Raw genomic sequence first — 24,389 nt, forward strand, 5'->3', positions numbered from 1 at the left:
TTGATCTCTAATTTTATTCACCTTGACCTTTTCTACATTGATCTCTATACATTCAGTTGTGTCCCATCTTCTGAAGTAAGAGTTAACCTTTCTGATCTCCATAAATTTATACTGATTATCTGATAACAGAGATTTTCTGATAGGTAGTCACTACAAGCTTAGAGAGAGGAAACTTGTCCAGTACTTAAATTGCTCCATGTCTGAAAACATAATGTAAATTCAATCAAGTAATTAAATAAACTGACTTTCAGGGTGCCTGGGTGGCTCAATCAGTTAAGCATCTGACTCTTGATTTTATCTCAGTCATGATCTCAGGGTCCTGGGATGGAGCCCCAAGTCAGGCTCAGTGTGGAGTCTGCTTGTCCCTCTCCCTCACCCTCTGCCCCACCCACTTTCACATGCAGTTTATGAAAGCAGTCTTATGCCTTTATATATTTGCATTAGTTTACTAAGGCTGCCATATAAAGTACCACAAGTTGGTTGGTTTGAACAAACATTTATTTTCTAATAGTTGTAGAGGCTGGAAGTCCAAGACGAAGGTCGTGGCAGACTTGGTTTCTCCTGAAGCCTCTCTCTTCTTAGCTGTAGATGGCTATCTTCTTGCTGTGTCTTCACATGATCTTTTCTTTATATGTGTACATCCCTGGTGTCTCTGCTTCTCTCTTCTTATAAGGACACTGGTCATATTGGATTAGGACCCCACTCTTACCTGTCTCCAAATATAGTCATCCTGGGAGCTAGGGCTTCAACATATGAATTTGGAAGAGAAGGAAACAATTCAGTCTATAACAGTACTTTTGCCTATGAGGCTGGCTTTCTAGAAACCAGTGCTAGGAGGTAAAATGGCAAAGAACTTGGCAGCCAGAGACTGTTTTAGATTTAAATACCAGTACCTTCATTTACTGGTTTTTAATCCCCCTCTTTGGTCAAGATACTTAAATTTTCCAGATCTTATCTTGCTCATCTGTGAAGTGAGATCTGTCTGCTACTACACAATAAAATGATGCATATTAAATAAAATAAGGTGCATAAAGTACATATCTTATAGCAGAGTTTCATAACCTCAGAACTATTACTATTTGGGCCTGAACATTCTTTGTTGTGGGGCCAGAATTGCCTGCCCCCACCCACTGAAAATCACTGCCAACTTCCTGGCACAGGAGTACTTAATAAATGTCAGCTGTAAGTTACTTACTGAGTAATCAAAAGACTATGCAACATTAGAGGTGTTAATAGGCAAATTCATAAAGTAACTCCACTTTTTGTGTATAAATTAATTGAATCTCTGGTGAAGTGAGACTTCTTTTAAATGACGATTAACTTTTTGAGTCCATATTTAATGATCTAATTATTTCCTTTGCATCTAAAGAAATCTGAATTATATCTTTCAACTTTTTTTCTGCCAAGTTTTGTTTTTAAGATTTCCAAACATACACATATGTTGAAAGACTGTTACAGTCACCCATCACCAAGATTCACCTGGTTGTTAACATTTTACCACATTAGTTTTCTCTTTCTGGAATGAATTTATACAGCCAAAGAGGGAAAGTGGGAATAGTTTGTGTAAATAACTCAGATATGATTCATTCTAGTAAAGTATCCTCTTCATCTTTCTATCCAATTCCACTTATCATTCTAGCAATAGACTTTGTATCTACAGGAGTGCACAGATAATTCAGTTTGAGTACTTGCATCAAAAGTGTACACTTAACAGTTTTTTTTTTTTTTTTAGTTTTGCTTCATAGGCATAATATCTATTCTGAGAGGGATTTCTGTCTACCCCCTACAGTGATAATTGTCAGTAGTTTAAATTGTCACCTATTTGGGGAAGTTTCGTCTTACTGCTTTTATTTCTATTTTCTCTGGGTCACAGAGACCGACATTCTCTGTCTCTGAATTCTCTGATCACCTTTGACCCCACTGAGTAAAAATTCCAAATTGTATTTGAAATTTTGATAGTTTCTCTGTTATTCCTGAATGAGGAATATGCAAACATTAATTCTTAGTCATGAAAATCTAATTTATAAAAAAGTACTGGTTATTGGACTTACAGTACCTTTTTTCATTAGTGAACAGTTTCTCAGAATTTCTAAAAATAGATCTGAAAACAAATATGGGAAAAAATTGTAATGCTTGTGCAAATTAATAAATTTCCACTTTCTTTATTGGTAGCTTTTGAAACTGTTTTTGAAGAAAACTATATCACATTTTAAAGTTATTTAAACCTTAAATCACCAAACAAATTTTTCATATCTCATATGCCTGATAGGACCCTGGAATCTCTTGAATGAAAAATTCACATTTGTGATGCTCAATCTACTATTTACATTTAAGCCTAGTCCTATAATGAAAATATAATTATGAAATAATTTTAACCTGTAACTAAACAGTTTTATGACTGTTAAATCTGCCTAATACATTGTTGTCTGTCACACTTATTTTCCTCCATCCCTATCCCAGCTCATATTGCATGTAAAAATACTCATAAAATCTCAGCGACTAAAATAGTTTATAGTGATCTTATAGTCAGTCTATCTCCAGGTAGATAAACATTTCATCCTGGATATATAATTTAATCGATTTGGAAGTGGAAGAAGGTAGTAGTCAATAAACTGTAGTTGTAAGGATTTAAGTTGGGACCAATTGGATGGATATATACACATATTTAACTATTGGATGGTATTTGTTTCTGGTGAAGCAGCCATTACTCATGAGCAGGATAGCATTCACTTCCTCCCAGTGGTCGAATCGGGCAAACTCTGAGCAAACTAAACTCCTGCGCCAGATCCTGCATTCTCTTAACCGGTAATAAAGAACCTTGCTGGCCTGACAGGTTGTCACAGCAATTATTCACATGAAGTTCTGTAGCAGTTGTATCTGTCAGCCCATGTAGTATTGAATATTTTAACTGGCAGTCTTCCAAGACTGAACATTAATCTTACCATCTCCTATTACAGTCCCTAATCAAGATATTCCAGGGGTGATTGCACTAACATTGTTTGAAGACTACATCTACTGGACTGATGGGAAAACCAAGTCACTCAGCCGTGCCCATAAAACCTCGGGAGCAGACAGACTCTCACTGATTAACTCATGGCATGCCATCACAGATATCCAGGTGTATCATTCTTATAGACAACCCGATGGTAATTATTCTTTCCATGATTTCCATAAGCACATCCACATCTTTTAGTAACATTCCATTTTTGTTTCCTCCATGGTTAAGTGTAAATTTATTTTTGAGAAAGAGTACCAGATTTCATTATTTAGCTTAACTGTATAGGATGAATTGGATTGGTTTCAAGTTTGTCTATTAAGGAATATGATTAGAAGCTCAATAATAGTATAGAGAATTATTAATTTGTTGAAATACTAAGTTGAAATGATAATAAATGTAGTTAGAGAAGTAGAGAATGCATTCTTGAAATGATTTCTTAACAAAATAGTTAGTTATAGGATCCTTACTTTCTGGAATGCTTTATGAAAGAAATTATATTTAAGTATCTCTGGGGCTCTAAGAAGGAGAAATATATCAAGTTTTTTAAGCATATGTCTAGTGGAATTCTGTCAGGTCTTATGCAATAAAAGTTTGATTATTTTGCTTAAGCCACTATTTGGCTTATAAAACAAAGCCATCTACACTATTAGTTGTAGATCATTGCTTCATTGTTTTATTTTACATTTATAATTCTAAACATATGTATGTTTTCATCAAAATGCTTCTCTCTATATTCTGATGGACAATTTTTTTTTCTACTAAAATGCTTGTTTTTGTGGAACTACATCCTTAAAATTATTTAATGGTAAAATAAATACCATTTGGCAATGAATAGAATTTATAACAGAATACAACTATATTTATGGCCTTGCTGATTTCTTAATTACAAAATTCTACTGGCTATGAGGTTTAAATGCCCTGTTTCTAATCCCATATTATATTTTGGTCTTGATTTTTCTGTTTTGCTGTTTCTTTCTCATCTGTAGTCTCCAAACATCTCTGTATGATAAATAATGGTGGTTGCAGTCATCTGTGCCTTTTAGCCCCTGGAAAGACTCATACCTGTGCATGTCCCACCAACTTCTATCTTGCAACTGACAATAGGACTTGTTTATCCAATTGCACAGCCAGTCAGGTGAGTAGAGCCCTAGAAATTATTTCATAAAATGTATCATCAAGCTGTTATAAAGATTTTGCCTGCATTTTGTTTATTGGCTTAAACCACTTGGAAACATCATTTCTTGTTGTTTAGCATAGTATGATGAACTTCCCATACATCATATAGAGAGTCATAGGGTAAGGGAAAAACAATTGATGTCATCCTGAGAACGAGACCTCAGGAAATAGGAGATACAAATAGAGGCCAAAAAGAGAAAACAAACCTGGAAACCATTTTTACACAGCTCCACACAGAGTAATGGTCCAAATCATGAATGGACATAGCAGAATCATTAGAAGAGATCAAAGAGATCATATTTCAAGAAGGCAGGGTAATTATGGCATAAGGTGAAGACTAAGATATATGCAGTTTAAACAAATAAATCTTCCTAGATAATCTGCTATGTCACCATGTATACTCCCCTCCCATCCCTTAACAAAGGATATGTATGGAAGAGATGAATTGGACAAAAAGTCAATTTTCTAAATTTTTTATTGAAAAATTATATAATCTAAATAATTTCCTTCCCAAACTCTTTTTCTTCAACATGTAATTATTTCTAGTAAAGATTTTAAAATGTATGCTCAATAGTATTTAGTTGCATGGACTTGATATTACTACTTACAAATTTTGGGTGATAGATGACATTATAAGATTTGATTTTTTTATATTTGAGTTACTCTGTTATATAAGATAAAATTGTCAAAGGAACCATATTTGTTTTGAAAATGTCTAAAATTTGTTCTTAGAATTCTGTGGGGGGGTATTTATTTTTTATTTTTTTTTAAATATATATATATATATATATTTTTTTTTTTTTTTATTTGACACACACACACACACACACAGAATAGGCATAGGGAGCGGCAGGCAGAGGCAAAGGGAGAAGCAGGCTCCCCACTTGAGCAAGGAGCCCCATGTGGAACTTGATCCAGGACTCTGGGATCATAACCTGAGCTGAAGACAGACACTTAACTGACTAAGCCACCCAGGCATCCCAGAATTTTGTGGTTTGAATCTGCTGGTTTCCCAATTTTAGCAGTGACTTCATGGTAAAACACTGAATTTATCTTTGGGTGTGTTTATTTTCAGAACAGAGAAGCTAATACTAGCTCACCCAGTTTCTCAAGTTATCACTAGGAGTATCACCAGTAAAGAACTGTATAATGCAAAACATCAAACCGCTTTGTGGTAGACAGTAGGTGTAGTGGTTAAGGATACATTCACTGGGACTGTCACCCTGACTCTGCTGGAAATTGGCTGAATAATCTTGGGTTTGTTACTTACCTTCATGCTTCCGTTTTCTCATCTTTTGAATGGAAATACTAGTATTTCCAGGCCACTCTTATGGAGATTAAATGGGAGAAGTTCCTGGTACGTAGTAAGTGTTATTGCCCGTGTCCTGGGGTCCAACTAGAACACATGCAAGGATGTGTGTGCAATTAGTGTGAGCTGCCGTCAGGAGGTTCTGATGTGTTATTGGAAGCACAGGTCACAGTTTCTTCTTTTTTTTACAAAGTGTATTGTTTTAATTATAATCCCCCAAGCATTTGTGTAGGTAAAATACTTTATCTTTAGAGAACTAGAAATTTAAGTCACTGTGAAAGACAAAATAAGCAACCTAATTATTCCTAGAAAGAAAATCTAAGGGAGAAATCCTAGGTTCTTAAGACTTTTTAAGTATAATTCCTGTTAGTACTATTTAGTTTAGAAAATGTCCAGTTTAAACTCAAAGTTATTCTGAAATAACTTGGTCCCTTGTTGGGGGTGAGATACAAGAGTCTCTCTGTTGGTGCCTAACACTGTGGCCTTAGGTGACTTAGTAGAAATGATGATACCTGCCTGAGCCTCTTACACAGTGGAGAGCCTCTATAGCCAACCAGAAATAGAGCAAAGCCAAAGGATGCTTGACACACAGATGAATATCTCAAAACAGCAGCCTTCCCATAATCATAAAGGGAATAAAATATTTCAAATTATTATTTAAGAAAACCTGTAATTATGTCTATTCAATTCCAAAAAAATCAGATCAACTAAACGAATACCTGTATCAACCCAGAAAAATATTATTAATATAATTAAATTATCTCCCAATTTGGTATTACTGATGATATGATTAAAATATATAAAAAGCTTTTAAATACCCCAATAGTGTTTTTTTTTTTTAAGATTTTATTTATTTATTTGACAGAGAGAGATCACAAGTAGACGGAGAGGCAGGCAGAGAGAGAGAGAGAGAGGGAAGCAGGCTTCTTGCTGAGCAGAGAGCCCGATGTGGGACTCGATCCCAGGACCCTGAGATCATGACCTGAGCCGAAGGCAGCGGCTTAACCCACTGAGCCACCCAGGCGCCCCCCAATAGTGTTTTTATAAGAGTTTTTTTTAATTTAAAAAAAATTCTACTATAGTAAGACAGAACACTAACAATAACAACACAAATTGTGAATCATATATCTTTGTTGTCAGCAGTACGTCCTGAAGAAAAGAGTTATCATTCATTTCATTTTTACAAAAAAGTTAATGAAGAGCGTTAATGTAATCCATTAGTAGAGATCCCAGTATGTCTTAGGGTTTATGCAGCCATTTACTGCTGATTTTTCCTGATGCGGTGAGAGAAAAAGCTATCTACTATATATTTCTTGGAGAAAAGCTATCTACTATATATTTCTTGGTTTCTATCAGTTGATAGAAACACAATTTAAAATGAGGTTTGAAGTTGAAATGAAGCAAATAGTCCAAGTATTCAGAATCATACCAGTTAGCATCCTGAAAAAATGTTACATTTTAAATTTATCTTACTACAGGATTTTTTAATTTTTTTGCATCTAAAGATATATCCCCTGAATAGCATTGACTTTTAGAAAAATAAAATAGGCAAATCACACCAGTAAGAATTCTATTAGAGTTGAAATGAACATGAAAATCCTTTTAAAATCAAGATTAAATCCAATTATTATAGCACTTATCACTTCAAATATCAAATTTAAATCATTTTTATTTTTAATAAAAAATAAATTAAAAATAGCTTTACTTAGTTTTTAAGTGGAGATTTTTCTGTTGCAAGTAAACCTCACTTGTGTATGCAGGATTTGCATTTTATACTTATCTCCATTTTAATAGACATGTATTTAGTAGTTTCTTTATAGCTTCTTCTTGTGGGTGATAATTGCAGTTCGCAATTTGTTTTATGAAGATATTAGTCTTGGAAAACATTTACCATGAAGAATGTTTTATATTTATATTTAGCATTTATCTTTTTTAAGTTACTGTATTTAAGTATGAAAAAATGAAGCCCAGACACAAAATAGAAGAAATCTTCCTTTGAGAATAATGAATAAAATGTTGATTAGCATAAAAAGAAACATAATAAGTATATTTTACCCTGGCACCTTCTCTTAGCTCAAAACCTTTTTGTGTTCTTATTAAAAATGAAATGACAAGCACAGTCGTCATGTCACATATAATTCCAACAGTTGGTGTTTATTTCAATTGGGCATATGTAGTGAGTTTTAAAATATGTATTTTAGATATTTTTCAAATCTTGATTGGGAAGGCTTTGAATATACTCAGGAGACATGAAATCCTCTTGCTAATGTGCTTTGATATACTGTAATGACTAGAAATGTTTAATGTTCAGGGAAATTGCTTTCAGAGTTAGCCTTATATCCCCAGACAGTCACTATCTATAAAGGTAATATTTTTCCTGTGGTAATTTATAAAAACCACCACAGACATGACCACAGGCTAAACAATTACAGGAAAATCAGTGGAACAGTCAGATCTTCCCTTGTATTCATAGTGCTCTATTTCCTCCCATATCTCTATTGGGGGGAAAAAATCACACCCTTATTTAAGAAAATAATGTAGATCTGCCTTGAATCAACTTCATGGTATCCAGAGAGATTAAGCAAAGCTAGCATCAAATTTTCTCTTACTTGAAGAAAGTAAGAGTACTTTAAATGAACAAACTTTTAGCTTGCTAATCTATTGCATTAGACAAATTGAACCTAGGCTATATTTTTTCTAGGTTACCTATCTGTCTGGCATACAGCATGTTAAGTAAATGTAACCTTGCTTTCAGGTCACTCACATGGGAATTACAACAGAACACTTCAAAAAGAAAATTAATAAATTTTAGAAAATTATCAAACATTTTCAATTCCAGGTGAATTTTGTGATATATGTTTTTCACTAAATTTCTGTTGAAATAAAGAAGAAAACAATTTGATAGTGTTAGAAGAAACTAAACTTTATTGCTTGGTTTTAATAATTTAAAGTAAATTTTTAATGGTAACTATTTCAGATATATATACTCTTTATATGGAAAGCATGGTTTTCTTTAGTTTCTTTTATGAGAGTAAGCTTAAAACTCATTGAGATCACTAGGTACTGAGTTTTCTTGGTCTCTGTCCATTTGGCAAATATTGAAGTTTAGTAGAAACAATTATTCTGTGCTCTGTTTCAGGAGAAGAATTTGAATTCAGACACCTTCTTATAAAAAAAAATCCAATAATAACCTTCTGTAATATTTTTCTGGTAATATGTTACATGTGTGCTAAGTAGCTTATAAATAAATACTATCATATAACATTTTCAACTAGTTTCTCTGTTATTAATCTTCCATTTGATGTTTATTTCAAAAGAAAGGAGTTTAAAAAAAAACTCTTCTTACTTCTGTAAATAATAGAATTTCTTTTCTTAAAATTTTTAACTATTTATTTTTTTTTAAAGATTTTATTTATTTTTTGATAGACAGAGATCACAAGTAGGCAGAGAGGCAGGTGGGGGGTAGGGAAGCAGGCTCCCTGCTGAGCAGAGAACCCGATGTGGTGCTCCACCCCAGAACCCTGAGATCATGACCTGAGGCGAAGGCAGAGGCTTAACCCACTGAGCCACCCAGACACCCCAATTTTTAACTGTTTTAAATGGAAGGGATGATAGGAAAAATAAAACACATTAATAGGGGTGCCTGGGTTCTCCACTGAGTGGGGAGTCTGCTTCTCTGCTTCTCTTCCTCTTCCTCTACCCCTACCCCCAAAGTACTCAGGCTCTCTCTCTCTCTAAAATAAATAAACAAATCTTTGAAAAAAAAAAACAAAACACGCTAATAAATATGTCAGTGAATAGTTTTTTTTTAATAATCTTAAGAATAAGTTTTATTACAGCAGTTTTCTTTAGTGTTTTATTTAAAATATACAATATTCAAAAAGATATTCAGCGAAAAATTTGTTGCACCCTTATTTTTTTTTTTTTACTGTTTTTTGATTTGCAAATGTTCATTTTAACTTAGAGAAACCTACTGTTTGCTAAGTTCTTTGCCAGGCTTTGTGGGGAGGATGTAGCATAGGGTGGTAAGTCTTTGACCAAGATAGCATTAACATTCCTCAGCTTGAAGAACCTTTAGACAGTTTCTTCCTGACTGTAGGTCCCTGAGTCCCTTAATTAGAGCATTCACTTAAAAGAAAACTTGCAACTGTGGATTATTTCTCTGCCCTTTTGAGATGTAAATTTTCTCCCAGCTTCTTGCCAGTTTTACAGTTTAGGAATGTCTTCCTCGAGGACTGGGAACCATCCCCTAGAGATTTAATCATCAAGGAAGATAGTCCCTGACTATCTTGGTCTCTATGGGAAGGTTGGAGCCACCTTTGATAAGTACAGTCTAGCAAATACAGACAGCCTAATCATGTTAACCAACATCCTCCATACTTTTCCATTAGTTTACCTCTAAGCTTCAACCTACCCCCACTTTTTGTTTCGGTGGAGTTCTGTTCACTCTCTTTCCCATATTACAAGTTTTAAACAAAGTCTTCCTTGCATGTTTAACTATCTAGTGCAATTTTTGTACCTATTTTTTAGTTGTGACAATTTATTTACCCTCAAAGATCATGCATATTTATTAGGAATTCTGAAAACTGAAATAACTGTACAGTTTTAACTGCTTTAAAGAAATATTCTTAAAACTTATTTGGGCATATATTCATTATGGCTAAAGGCAGTATGTTCAGGAAGTTCCACGGAATAACAGCATGACAGTGCCAGAAAAGATCATCCAGATTATATTTAACTCCTCATTTGGTGGCTAAGGAATAGAGATAGAGAGACGTTAATACAATTGTCTAAGATTCCTAAGAAAATGCAGTTCAGCTAACTTAATTTGAATTAACTAAATTAATTCAACTTTTCAATACATTCAGGATAACTGTTCCTGATATTTCTGGTGATTTTTAGCCCTCTTCAGCATTTGCCATGCTTTCTGTAAAGTCTCAGATAATAGGTATTTTAAATTTGCTGGCCACATGGTCTCTGTAGCAACTACCTAACTTGTTGTGGAGCAAGAGCAGCCAGCAGCTGTAGATCATAGGTAAATGAGTGAGCTTGTCTGTGTTCCAGAAATCCCAGGAGGTTTTCCTGAACAATGTGCTTTCCTGGAAGATCATTTTGCTGCTTGTTGTGCATTTATTCCCTATTGTGGAATGCTCTAAGACCACCACAGTTAACATTTGCAGCGAGAGTGTAGGCTAGGCTACTCTCCCCTGGTAAGTTTTTAAATATCAATTTTATATCAGGGTAGGGTTCTTCAACTTTTTTTTTCTTTCTTTTTTTCTATTTTTTTTTAAAGTTTCGATGCAAAACTGATAAATGTATTCCATTCTGGTGGAAATGTGACACTGTGGATGACTGTGGCGATGGATCTGATGAACCTGACGACTGTCGTAAGTACACTGCTGAAATGTGGGCATTCAGAATTCAGAGCTCCTTAAATCCCAAACACTGAAAATTGAAGCGAGACCTTAAGTATAAACTTCTGATACTTTTACAAAATCTTTAAAAATACAACCAAAATTATTAACAATCTCTTGAGTATGTCTCTGTTAACTGTTGCACTTAGAATGACATCATCGGCAATTTGTGTTAGTGTTTTGTTTTAAATTTTCTTACTTACAGAAAAATTACACTTTTTGTGTAATGATCAGTATAAATAACAATCAACATGATTTTGCCTGGATATATCACCAAATCAAAAGCAAAAAATGGCAAGTTTGCAGAATGCCAATCAATAACTAAGATCTTACCTTTAAGGGATCAGTCTTCACAGTGTTAAAATACTGAACATTCTTTTAAAAGTTAGATTTTTTTCCAATAAACCATTGTTTGTTCTACTAATAATTTAGTATGCTCTTAGGTATTCCTTAAAATGACTGCTAATTTTACTTTGACTCAAATTGTGATTGGAATGGTTAGATGCCAAATACATACATACATACATACATATATACATACATACATATAGGTAGGTATACCCATATAAGAGTGTGTGTGTGTGTGTGTGTGTGTGGCTTATGTATATGTTCACATATGTGTATATACATTTATTTATATTTGGTAACTTCGGTTGTAATGGACAATCAGTAAATTTTTTCTTGATAGTCTTTTGTAGTTCACACCATAGGTCACTCCAATACAATCCTATCAAGTTGAAGATGCTTATATTTGATCATGATAATTCCCTCAAATCTCGGTGGATAGTTGCCATGATTTGGCCTTAATAGTTGAGTTCAAGATCCTTAAGCTTACACTAAAGAAGACAGTATACTAAGTAAAAAGCTAGTTACTTTCTGCTGTAGAACTTTCCACCACATAATTACAAAAACTGTTCTAACCTTAGGGGTCTAGATAGTTTACTTAGATGAGATGTATTCCATCTCTCTGGTCACTACAAAGCATATAAACCCTTTGAAGTTGTTTCACATTGTTCATTGTTTTCATTTGAAAACAGCTAATAATGTATTCAAGAAAAAGGAAAAAAAGTTACAGAATCATTGCTTTTCTAATATTCTTCTTATTGTTTTTGAAAGGTCCATTGGTCTTTGATTTTTCAATATAGTTTTTGTTTTCACTGTGATAGACAATACATATGAGTAGTTTTTATATGATGTAAATATACTATATGCCTGAATATATTTGAATTCAAAGGGCTATCAAAGGAACAACATTATATTGGCGACCAACTGAGGTTTACTCATTAAAAGAAGTTACCATTTCCCTGCAATAAAGTAAACTTTTAACAATATAATAAATAAAATGAACACAACCTATTTTGTAATTTATAGAAATAATGAAGAACAAATACATTAAATGAGTTCTCATATTAGGATGACTTTCCCTGCCCAGATTCACTGAAGTGTTCTCTGAGAAATACCGCCATGATGACTTGCAGACATAGTCAGTGGCTCCCAATGCTTTCCCTTCTAAACTATCTGCAGCTCCTTAGCTCTAACTTTCACCTTGACTAGAGTATCATGCTGTAACCATACTGATATAAAAAAATAACCAAAGATTTTCATACTTACACCCTTTGAAAATATATGATGAACAAATATAACTTTAATGTCTTTTAAGGGGAAAGCAAAGAGACATCTAGTATCTAAGAGTCTCTGTATCATCCTTATCCTAGTTAAATGCCAGTACTACATGTTTTTATTGGTGACATTGTCTCTGTGATCTTTTAGTAAATAATCTTTTACTTGGGTTAATAGCACTGAATGTCTGTAGGCATGAAGCCTTATTTGAGTGTTATGGTGAGGTAGGTGGGAAGTGATGTACATGAGTCTGTGGACTGTCTAGAATTCATATTTGAGTAGCTATATCTTCAAAATTTGCAGGTACTAAGTTACTGAGAGTCTCAATAATTTCATCTGAAAAGGCATGAAAGGTTAAACCCAGTTTCACATACTTGCAAACTTCAATAATGTTGTTTAACTAAATGTGGTTAAGAGTGATGCATCATGAATTCTCTGGCATCTTAAGTTTTTAACTGCATTTTCTATGATGCTCTAGTACACAAAAGATCATTCTGGAGGCACATTTGAAGGTCAGATAGGCTTCCCAGCTATCTTCCAGGCATTGAAACTCCTGATAGTTAGAAAATCTTATGGGAAGGTTTTTTTTTTGGTAGCGGACCATCCTTTGCTACCAAAGTCAACGGAAATCATATGTGATTCAAGAAAAGCATATATGAAGCAACAAAAATAGAGGAAATGATGAGTTTAGAATGTGAGAAATTAAGTATCACACAGTTTTAACACTTAGTGTGGTTTACTAAGAAATGTTAGAAATTGAATGACTTTCAACATTTTAGGACTCACTTCTATGGAAGTCGATCACATATTGAGTTATTTTTTTTAATGTTAGGAAATTTTTACTTAATATTGTAATATAAAAGCATAATTAATTTCCCAAAGGACAGTTTTAAAATATCACTATTAATATTCATTCAGTTGACTTATCTGAACTGCATACATAGGATTATCAGTCAAAAGGTAAGTATTTTATTGGCAAGCAATATAGTTTGTGAGAAGACTCAGAGTCAGATCTAGATCTAATTTCCATATCTGGCACTTGAAAATTGTACATACTTGAATGAGTGTTATTAATATCCATGAGACCTAGTTTTTTTCATTTATAAAACAGTTGTGGAGATATTGAGGTGAGAAGGTTTTGATGAGATTCAGTTAGTACCTCTTTGTGAAGTGTGTCACCTAGTGTTTGATACAGAGCAGTAATTCAATAGAACCTACTTTATTATGATGATTATGTTATCATTATTTCATATATAAACTAAGAAGTATGCAAAGATGCATTATCGTCTTGGATTTTCTTACTGTTAATTTGTGATATGTAATACTGGAGGCCATCGAGTTGCTCATAGCCTGGTCATCTGTACATCTGAATCCAATAGCTACTAAGTATGAGACATTCACGGTGATGCTCTAGGGTATGTGTTAATATAATGAAATAATAAATACCCATAACATCAGAAAAGCTCTATTTAAGAGGTCCTGAGCAAAGCTTGGCATTCAATAATACCAGTCTGTTTTCTCCCCTAGCGAATTTAAATGTCAGCCAGGGCCGGTTTCAGTGTGGCACTGGGCTCTGTGCTCTGCCAGCTTCCTCTGTGATGGAGAGAATGACTGTGGTGACAATTCTGATGAACTCAACTGTGGTAGGTGATTAAATTCTTAACCAAGGAACATAAGTCCAATTCTTACCTGACTTTGTCTGCACCAATTTAAATGCAGGCACAGTTTTCAGTGCAGATTTGTTGTTGTTCTTCTTTCTTTCTTTTAGACACACATGTCTGCCTGTCAGGTCAGTTCAAGTGTACAAAGAACCAAAAATGCATCCCGGTAAACCTCAGATGTAATGGACAAGACGACTGTGGGGATGAAGAAGATGAAAGGGACTGTCGTAAGTCACCTCAGAATGTTCCAACTTGTCTTACTTCTGAGTCTCAGCTGCATGGGTCTAAAATTTTTTATTGTGTGCCATACATCCGCACAATTGTAGAAAAATCTAACAGCAATTATGGAACATATACTTCCAAATTGGCACTTTGGGGGATCGGTTACTTAAGAAGTTCCCTGTAAAGGCTTTAAAGAAAATTAAAACATGTATGGTCTTTACTTAGATAGCTACCTAAAGATTACAACAAACATTAAACATGAATATTCATTCAAATCATCCTTAAGGAGAAGCAACAAAACCAACATTACAGGTGACTGTGGTGTTTTTATTCATAATTGATTTTTTTTTTTGCCCACATTAAGCAGCTACAAATAATTTTCTTCTGTTGATTAGTTACTTGAAATCAACTCCATTAATTAGAGATTGTTTCCCCCCATAAAATACATGTCGAATGCATGATGAGAAAATCTGAGCAAAAAACCTAACAAAATTATTTGTTCAATAATGTAAATAATACTGTTTAATGTATCTTTGCCAGCTACTTCAAAGAACAATAGTAAAATATTTTCTACTCTTTTCACCTCTTCTTTCCATCCCCCACCAAAAATCAAACAGATTCAATGGAAGGCAAAACAATTTCCATCATATACATACATGCACGTAGGCAGACAGGTGTGCCCACACGAAAACCCAAACACACAAAATACGAGCAATAAAGTACCTGTCAGGTTTCAGGGTTTCAACGGAACTGCTGTCAACGTTTCTGTCTTGCTGAAGTTTTATTTTATTCCCCTAAAACTTTTATCAGTAAATAATGTGCAGTCATCCAGCAATTTGATTAAGATGGTGCATTCAGAATAAAGTCAGTACCAGTTCTTTATGGTTAGTCATTCCAAGAGCTGATCCATTAAACTGACTAGGATTTGTGAGGCAGTTTACAGTCTAAGTCAGATGTTCACCCCTTCCCTCAAAAACTCAATGCAACTAGAGATTTTGAGAAGTTTGATGCTTTTTAGTTCCTGATTCACAAATACCTTCTGATTTTATTATTCTTCTATTTATAGAAATGCATATGTATAAATTCTTACATTTATTTGGTAAAATTATTCAGAAAGTTTCCAAATTATTTGTTTTTAAAATTGATTTCAAAATATGCTAATCAAGGGAGGCTTGTATCGAGAACTCTGATTTTTATCAAATATATCATTATAGAAATATATTTTACTTCTTTCTACTGGGAAGGATATTTGGAATACATCATAGATAATGAAAGTTAAAACCCTTCACCTTCAGAGCCTTATAATTAAAAGATAATATATTTCCAGTTGACTTTCTTAAGCATTTGTTCCTCTGATTGTTAGATAAAATGTCTGTTCTTGTTCAAAGCTGCATTTTAATACATGTTTTCCTCTTAAGCTGAAAACAGCTGTTCTCCAGACTATTTCCAGTGTAAAACAACTAAACATTGCATTTCCAAGCTGTGGGTTTGTGATGAGGATCCAGACTGTGCAGATGCATCAGATGAGACCAACTGTGGTGAGTGTTTTGTGACCCCGGATCGTACCTATTGTATTTGTGCCATCATCTGACATGGCCACAGTGAAAGGAATTTGAGCACAATTCTGGTGAAACTAAGGTCTCACATGAGAAAGTTTTGTCCCTGTGTTCACAGAGTTGTAGCAACCTGTTTTTTTGTTTAAAAAAAAAAAAAAAATCTCAGGTTAGCTACTTTTACCCATAGAAGGGTAAGGCAGAAGAGTAATACTGCTGAAAATAACTCAAAACTATTTCTAAAAAGGTGGGATCTAAAAGGTAGGCTAAACTATCACCTTCTTGTCTTGTATGCATGTGGCATTAGTATTTAATGAATGGAAAGAATGAGACATTATCTTTGTATTGTTCCAGACTTTTTTTTTTTTTTTTTTGCTTAAATACATATGATTTTCCAGTCATGCAATGATTACTGGTTATTCTTAAACATGGTGAAAGTAAGGGAGAAGATAATACAAGTATCTGTTCTGTTTTAATAGATGACAATGATCATTTAAGTTAACATTTGTTTCTGAAACACTTTTTACTTAAAACCAAATACTTTTATTTACAAGAATTATTCCTTAATTAACATTGCAAAAATGGCAAACATATTTGTTTTGTTTAATGCATTTCATTCTATCTTGAAAGTGTCAACAGCAAGACAGAAATGAAGAGTAATTGTCACGTGTAGTTCATGCTATCAGCATTTATTAAACACTAAAAGAGGCTATATTGTAGATGAATACACCAAACTTGGCATTGTTGGGGAAGCAAAAAAATATTTAATCTAGTAATTGATTAGGAAAAGCAAAGTTTGGAGCACCTGGGTGGCTTAGTCAGTTAAGCGCCCAGCTCTTGATTTTGGCTCAGGTCATGATCTCAGGATTGTAAGATGGAACGCCTTGTCGGGCTCTACACTGGGCATGAGGCCTGCTTGGAATTCTCTCTCTGCTTCGCCCTCTGCCCCTCCCCTACCTTCTTAAAAAAAAAAAAAAAAAAAAGAAAGAAAGAAAGAAAGGAAGGGTTTATTCAAACTGAGTATAGGACTTCTAGGTTTCATAAACAAAATTGTGTTAAATGCATCTGCTATATTCCACAATGCTCTTAGTGAACTCTTCTGAGGAAAAAGGAAATAATGAAAAACCTAAAACCTTTATGTTCTCTGAAACTCCATTTATACTGAACAACATTCATGGTCTATATGTGTAATAATTGACATTCATGTGTCTTTAAGTGTTTTTCCTAATACTGTCTCCCATATGTCTTCAGAACATGAAAAAAAAAAAAAAAAGCTTATCATAGTATCATGAACCCCATTTACCACTTTGTGAAATTGGTACTCATCAGTTCACAAAGCCTCAAAGTATAGTCATCACTGATTATCAAGGACTTTTGCAGACTAGTTTATATTACTGGCAAGTTTGCTCTGTTGTCTTTAGTATTTTTTTGTTTACTGAAGCAAAATGGAATAATGACTTATGTTAGCTATATGAATATTTTTCTGGAATATCTATAATTCGTTCCTTATGATAATGTGATTTAACTGTTGTGGTATATTATACTGTTTGAACTGATCATTATTGATCAATATAATAACCATAATTCCCAATATTTGCTGTGTTTGCCATATGGCCCAGAAAATGTGTTAAAGGCTTTATATTCATAATTTCACATAATCCTTTACTATCCCTATTTTATTGGTGTGGTAAAAGAGCCCCAAGGAGGTTATATAACTTACCCAAACTTTCATGGCTAGTAGATGGTGGAATTGGAACTTGAATCCAGGGTTATTTCACACTAAAGCATTTACTCTATGAACATAGTATAAAGCCACCTCATTCTTTAAAAATAAATAAATAAATAAATAAATAAAAATATGTTATTTATTTATTAGAGAGAGGGAGAGAGAGAGGACTCATGTGTGCACACTCACATGCACCAGTCGGGGTATGGGAGAGGGGAGAGGGGTGGGAGAGGGACAGGTGCCCAGTGCAGAGCCCCACACAGGGCTCGATCCCTGAACCCCAATATCATGTCCCAAGTTAAAACTAAAAGTCAGACAGGTAATTGACTAAGCCACCCAGGTGCCCCTAAAGCCACCTCATTCTTTATGTGTAAAGAGAAAAATATTTAAATGTTTTCTGTTATAAAGTTATATAGAATTCTCCTGGCCATAGTCATTGTTGTGAATTCCTGACCAGTATACAAACACATACATACATACAGTAAGAGGGAGAGAAGAGGCAGGAAGGTTGAATCTGATTTGCCTTAGATCCAATATAAAATTTTATTGTGGGCAGGCACTAATTTAATTTAAAAAAACTTTTCTTTTTTAAGATTGTGTTTATATATATATGTATGTATGTTTGTTTGTTTGTTTGAGTGTGAGAGAGAAAGAGCACCAGCTGGGGAGTGCGGGGGGAGAGGCAGAGGGAGAGAGAGAATCGCAAGCCAACTCTGCATTAAGCCCATCCATCTACCCTAAGTGTGGAGACTGATCTGGGCTTGATCTCAAGGTCCTGAGATCATGACCTGAGACGAAATCAAGAGTCAAACACTTAACAGAATGAGTCACTCCAGCACCCCAATTTAAAAAATACTTCTTCATACATTACAGTTTAGTATAGCATTCCTCAATCTGTATTCTTTTTTTTTTAAGATTTTATTTATTTATTTGACAGAGAGAGATCACAAGTAGACAGAGAGGCAGGCTGAGAGAAAGAGGGGAGCAGGCTCCCTACTGAGCAGAGAGCCCGATGCAGAACTCGATCCCAGGACCCTGAGATTATGACCTGAGCTGAAGGCAGCGGGCTTAACGCATTGAGCCACTCAGGCGCCCCTCAATCTTTATTCTTAATGGGCTAAAAAAACTACCTCCTTCTCCTTTCTTCTGTCTTCAATAAATGTAGAAATGCCATGTATTTTTACTAAGTCTGTTAAAACCTGTTAAACGGATAGTTCACCTTTTAATACTTCCATTGAGTGGGAAAAGAAAAACACTTCTCTCTCTCTCCTCTCTCTCTCTCTTTTTTTTTTTAAGATTTTATTTATTTATTTGTCAGAGAAAGAGAGCACAAGCAGGGGGAGTGGCAGGCAGAGGGAGAAGCAGGTTCCCTGCTGAGCAAGGATACCCCCACCCCATGCAGGACTTGATCCCAGGACCCTGGGATCTTGTCCTGAGCCAAAGGCATGTTCTTAACCAACTGAGCCACCCAGGCGTCCCCAAACACTTCCTAAAGATGAACTCTATCAAACTAAGTCCTTATTATTTGAATCTGAATTACACATGTTTTTGTGGGAACAGACCTTGCCTAGAATAGAAAGCAAATTTCACTATTTGTCATGTTGAGTATCCTCAGAGCCTCACAAGTTATAAAACAGATTTGCATGAAGTGCTATTGAGTGACTGAACTATTCTCTTTTACAAAAAACTTCAATATTCAACTCATTTCCATTGTTGTTCCCACATACTTCTATACTTTTTTAGTTCACTCCTAAATTTAGGGGCAGATTCTCTTTTACTCTTGGAGTTCACTTAGATCTTACATCTTATTTCTCAGCAGCAATTTATCTACAATTTTAGATCTAATTGGCTTCTGTCAGTTATAAAGGTCTAAAATTGTAAGTTGTTCTACCTTGATGTATCCTAATTTTCTTTCTTTCTTTTTCTTTTTTTTTTTTTTTTTTTTGCTTTAAATTGTATGGATAATACCAATGTAGGGGTTGTGGTTCACTGAGACACTATGGAAAAACCTAACAAAAGAGAGCAGAATAATTTGCAAACAAATAAAATACACATGTAGGACAGGGGATTATAAAAAAAAAAAACTCTAAGGTTTTTTTTTTACTTTTAAATTTATTTTTAAATACTTTTAAATTTATTTAATACTTTTTAAATTATTTAAAATACTTTTAAATACTTTTTAAATTATTTAATCTTTATATTTACTGGAATACCATGTTTATTGAATTCTGTCCAGTGTAATTCTTGAGTTTTTGTAGTTCTTGCAGATTTAACAACTATCATTCAATATGTGTTAAATTTTATGTTAATCTAGAATTTAAGGAGGCCTCAAAACCATTTTGAATAGACATAAATTAAACATAGTTTAGGAATCTTTCCCCAATAGTTTAGTCTTGGTGAGAGTGGATACAAATTTTAAAATTAAATTACAGGGGCGCCTGGGTGGCTCAGTGGGTTAAGCCTCTGCCTTCGGCTCAGGTCATGATCCCAGGGTCCTGGGATCAAGCCCCACGTCGGGCTCTCTCCTTGGTGGAGAGCCTGTTTCTCCCTCTCTCTCTGCCTGCCTCTCCACCTACTTGTGATCTCTATCTCTCTCTCTCTGTCAAATAAACAAATAAAATCTTTAAAAATAAATAAATAAAATTAAATTAAATTACATATTTTCCCATCTTATTACACATAGTTTTTGAGATGGCTAAATTTATGTATAAAAACTGCATTTGGCACATTTGGATTTAAATTCATAAATATTTTTTATGGGGCGCCTGGGTGGCTCAGTGGGTTAAGCCGCTGCCTTCGGCTCAGGTCATGATCTCAGAGTCCTGGGATCGAGCCCTGCATCAGGCTCTCTGCTCGGCAGGGAGCCTGCTTCCTCCTCTCTCTCTGCCTGCCTCTCTGCCTGCTTGTGATCTCTCTGTCAAATAAATAAATAAAAATCTTAAAAAATAAATAAATAAATAAATAAATTCATAAATATTTTTAAAACATCTTTTAGCTCTATTTCTGTGTAAGTAAAGATTGAAATCTATGCTATACTCATATTTATGGCAAGATAAGTTCAACTTTGTGAGTTGTTAATAGTTGTTATAAAATCGTTTATTTTTGTTTGAAAATAAGGTGTTTACTCTTCCTTTGCTATATGCCCCAAGGATTAAAATAATCTTTATAAAATGTAGATCTATACCTTTTATTAAATTATAGGTGTTCACCCTTCTTGGAAGGCTGTTCCACTACTTATTGCAATGTTGGACAAACACCAGATTTGAATGCCTGATCAAAATTTTTGCAATACCTCAATTGTAGTAGCTCCAGGAATTTCATTCCAAACTTTTAATTTCAAACTTTCCCCACTTTCTGCCTGCCATTTTCTATTTTAGGAAGGAAATGCAGATTTAGGATTTGACAAATTGGTACTAGATTCTTGCTTCTACTTTGTAGTCAGAGTTAAAACTTTTCTATAATTTAACTCTTATAAAAGAAAGCCAAAGTTGGTGGCATCACAATTCCAGACTTCAAGCTCTATTACAAAGCTGTCATCATCAAGACTGCATGGTACTGGCACAAAAACAGACACATAGATCAATGGAACAGAATAGAGAGCCCAGAAATAGACCCTGAACTCTATGGTCAACTAATCTTTGACAAAGCAGGAAAGAATGTCCAATGGAACAAAGACAGCCTCTTCAATAAATGGTGTTGGGAAAATTGGACAGCCACATGCAGAAAAATGAAATTGGATCATTTCCTTACACCACACACGAAAATAGACTCAAAATGGATGAAGGATCTCAATGTGAGAAAGGAATCCATCAAAATCCTTGAGGAGAACACAGGCAGCAACCTCTTCGACCTCAGCCACAGCAACATCTTCCTAGGAACATCGCCAAAGGCAAGGGAAGCAAGGGCAAAAATGAACTATTGGGATTTTATCAAGATCAAAAGCTTTTGCACAGCAAAGGAAATAGTTAACAAAACCAAAAGACAACTGACAGAATGGGAGAAGATATTTGCGAACGACCTATCAGATAAAGGGCTAGTGTCCAAAATCTATAAAGAACTTAGCAGACTGAACACCCAAAGAACAAATAATCCAATCAAGAAATGGGCAGAGGACATGAACAGACATTTCTGCAAAGAAGACATCCAGATGGCCAACAGACACATGAAAAAGTGCTCCATATCACTCGGCATCAGGGAAATACAAATCAAAACCACCATGAGATATCACCTCACACCAGTCAGAATGTCTAAAATTAACAAGTCAGGAAATGACAGATGCTGGCGAGGATGCAGAGAAAGGGGAACCCTCCTACACTGTTGGTGGGAATGCAAGCTGGTGCAACCACTCTGGAAAACAGCATGGAGGTTCCTCAAAATGTTGAAAATAGAACTACCCTATGACCCAGCAATTGCACTGCTGGGTATTTATCCTAAAGATACAAACGTAGTGATTCGAAGGGGCACGTGCACCTGAATGTTTATAGCAGCAATGTCTACAATAGCCAAACTATGGAAAGAACCTAGGTGTCCATCAACAGACGAATGGATAAAGAAGAAGTGGTATATATACACAATGGAATACTATGCAGCCATCAAAAGAAATGAAATCTTGCCATTTGCAATGACGTGGATGGAACTAGAGGGTATCATGCTTAGCGAAATAAGTCAATTGGAGAAAGACAACTATCATATGATCTCCCTGATATGAGGGAGAGGAGATGCAACATGGGGGGTTAAGGGGTAGGAGAAGAGTAAATGAAACAAGATGGGATTGGGAGGGAGACAAACCATAAGTGACTCTTAATCTCACAAAACAAACTGAGGGTTGATGGGGGGAAGAGGGTTGGGAGAGGGGGGTGGGGTTATGGACATTGGGGAGGGTATGTGCTATGGTGAGTGCTGTGAAATGTGTAAACCTGGCGATTCACAGACCTGTACCCCTGGGGATAAAAATATATGTTTAAAAAAATAATAATAAAATTTAAATTAAAAAAAAAAGATGATATCAGAATCCATGTCTTTCCATTATGTCCTCTGTCCCCAGTTTATAGCTTACAATCTCTGTTCCTTAGATGTCTATGTGACATTCTCTTTTCATCAGTTGTTCTCCTTGGGCTTTCCTGGTCAGCTCCATACTCCCATCACAGCTCTCGGGAACACACTGTCTGCTCTGCCATATTGCTCTTTCCTTTGGCCATGTTTCCTGCTTTCTTATCTGGTCTCCCTCTGCCTTAGCTAGAATTCTTGATAATTCATCATTTGTTACTTTTGAGCAGTCTTGGTTTATAACCTGCTATTTGGCTAATTATTTCAAAATAAGATGCTAGCTATAATCATACCAGCTAGAGCTTATGAGAGGAACTTGAGTTTCCTACAGTAACTTTGTACTTTCTGTAGCCTGGTTTTCCAACATGATACTGCACACATTGAAAATAAAAGAGAAGAGTGACCAATGTGCACTTTTATTTTCCCCTTAATCTCTGATGAGGAAATTTGAATTAGTCTACTTAATCTGTAAGAACATAAAAATAGATGTTTTAGAGTTAAAGCAAGTGCATAAATAATTATAAAATACTTCTACCATGCAGACTTGTACAGGAAATTATATAGTAAGTAATGTACCATTTTTAATCGATTTTAACATTTGGCCTAAGGTATCTCTTTTAAAACATTCAGACCCCTACAATAACATATAAAACCCACCTCTATCTTCTCTCCTTCCCTTCTTCTGAAGTAGTTGTGTATCATTCATGTTTTTTAACTTGTACTATATTTGTGTCTATTCATTAATATATACATAATAGTTAATAGTATCTTAAAATTTTAGAGGGTATTATGCTTAGTGAAATAAGTCAATTGGAGAAAGACAACTATCATATGATCTCCCTGATATGAGGAAGTGGAGATGCAACGTGGGGGGATTGGGGAGTAGGAAAAAAATAAATGAAACAAGATGGGATCAGGAGGGAGACAAACCATAAGAGACTCTTAATCTCACAAAACAAACTGAAGGTTGCTGGTGGGAGTAGGGTCAGGAGAGGGTGGTATGGTAATGGACATTGGGGAAGGTATGTGCTATGGTGAATGCTGTGAAGTATGTAAACCTGATGATTCACAGACCTGCACCCCTGGGGCTAATAATACATTATATGCTTATAAAAAAATTAAAAAATTTAAAAAAAGAAAAATAGTATCTTAAAAGTTCACATAGTCTTGTCTTTTCAGTATCAAATTAAAGCTTGATATTTTCTGATATTCTAGTGTATTAATGTGAATAATGTATTTAATACTGAAGATTATTTTTACATGTTAAAATTATTACATATTCATGGGCAAATAAAGCACAAAACATTTCATACACTCTGAGCTACAGTCATCATGAAGTCTCAGTTCCCTGCTCAGGTGCTCTAATTGTCAGCTTGAATGAAAGTTTATTTAAAGTCACTGTGGGAACATCCAGAGGCAGGAATCTTTTAACTGTACAGTCAATATTGGGCTAAATGACACGTAGGATAGAGGGCCTGGAGTGAGCCTGAACAGAGAAACTCTGATATTGATGGCTGTAATGACAGTAAAATAATTCATGATATTTGAAGTTAGGTATTTTCAAAATATTTAATTACTTGCACTTAGAATAGGATTCCCAAATGTTAGTTCCCTGATTTCAAGACAATCCACGGGGGAAACTTCTGTGCTCCTCACATACACAG

At 34.7% G+C, this 24,389-nt stretch overlaps 1 protein-coding gene across 1 annotated transcript in view; it reads left to right on the forward strand.

The window, feature by feature from the left end:
• LRP1B (LDL receptor related protein 1B) overlaps positions 1-24,389 on the forward strand; it is a 1,982,574-nt gene that overhangs the window by 1,764,657 nt on the left and 193,528 nt on the right. The window contains 7 exon segments of the mRNA XM_047722477.1: positions 2,958-3,146; positions 3,985-4,133; positions 10,777-10,870; positions 14,045-14,101; positions 14,104-14,160; positions 14,286-14,405; positions 15,819-15,938. Of these exon segments, the coding sequence (XP_047578433.1) occupies positions 2,958-3,146; positions 3,985-4,133; positions 10,777-10,870; positions 14,045-14,101; positions 14,104-14,160; positions 14,286-14,405; positions 15,819-15,938 (786 nt within the window).

The sequence above is a fragment of the Lutra lutra genome, chromosome 3, assembly GCF_902655055.1.
Source record: "Lutra lutra chromosome 3, mLutLut1.2, whole genome shotgun sequence".
NCBI classification, from domain to species: Eukaryota; Metazoa; Chordata; class Mammalia; order Carnivora; family Mustelidae; genus Lutra; species Lutra lutra.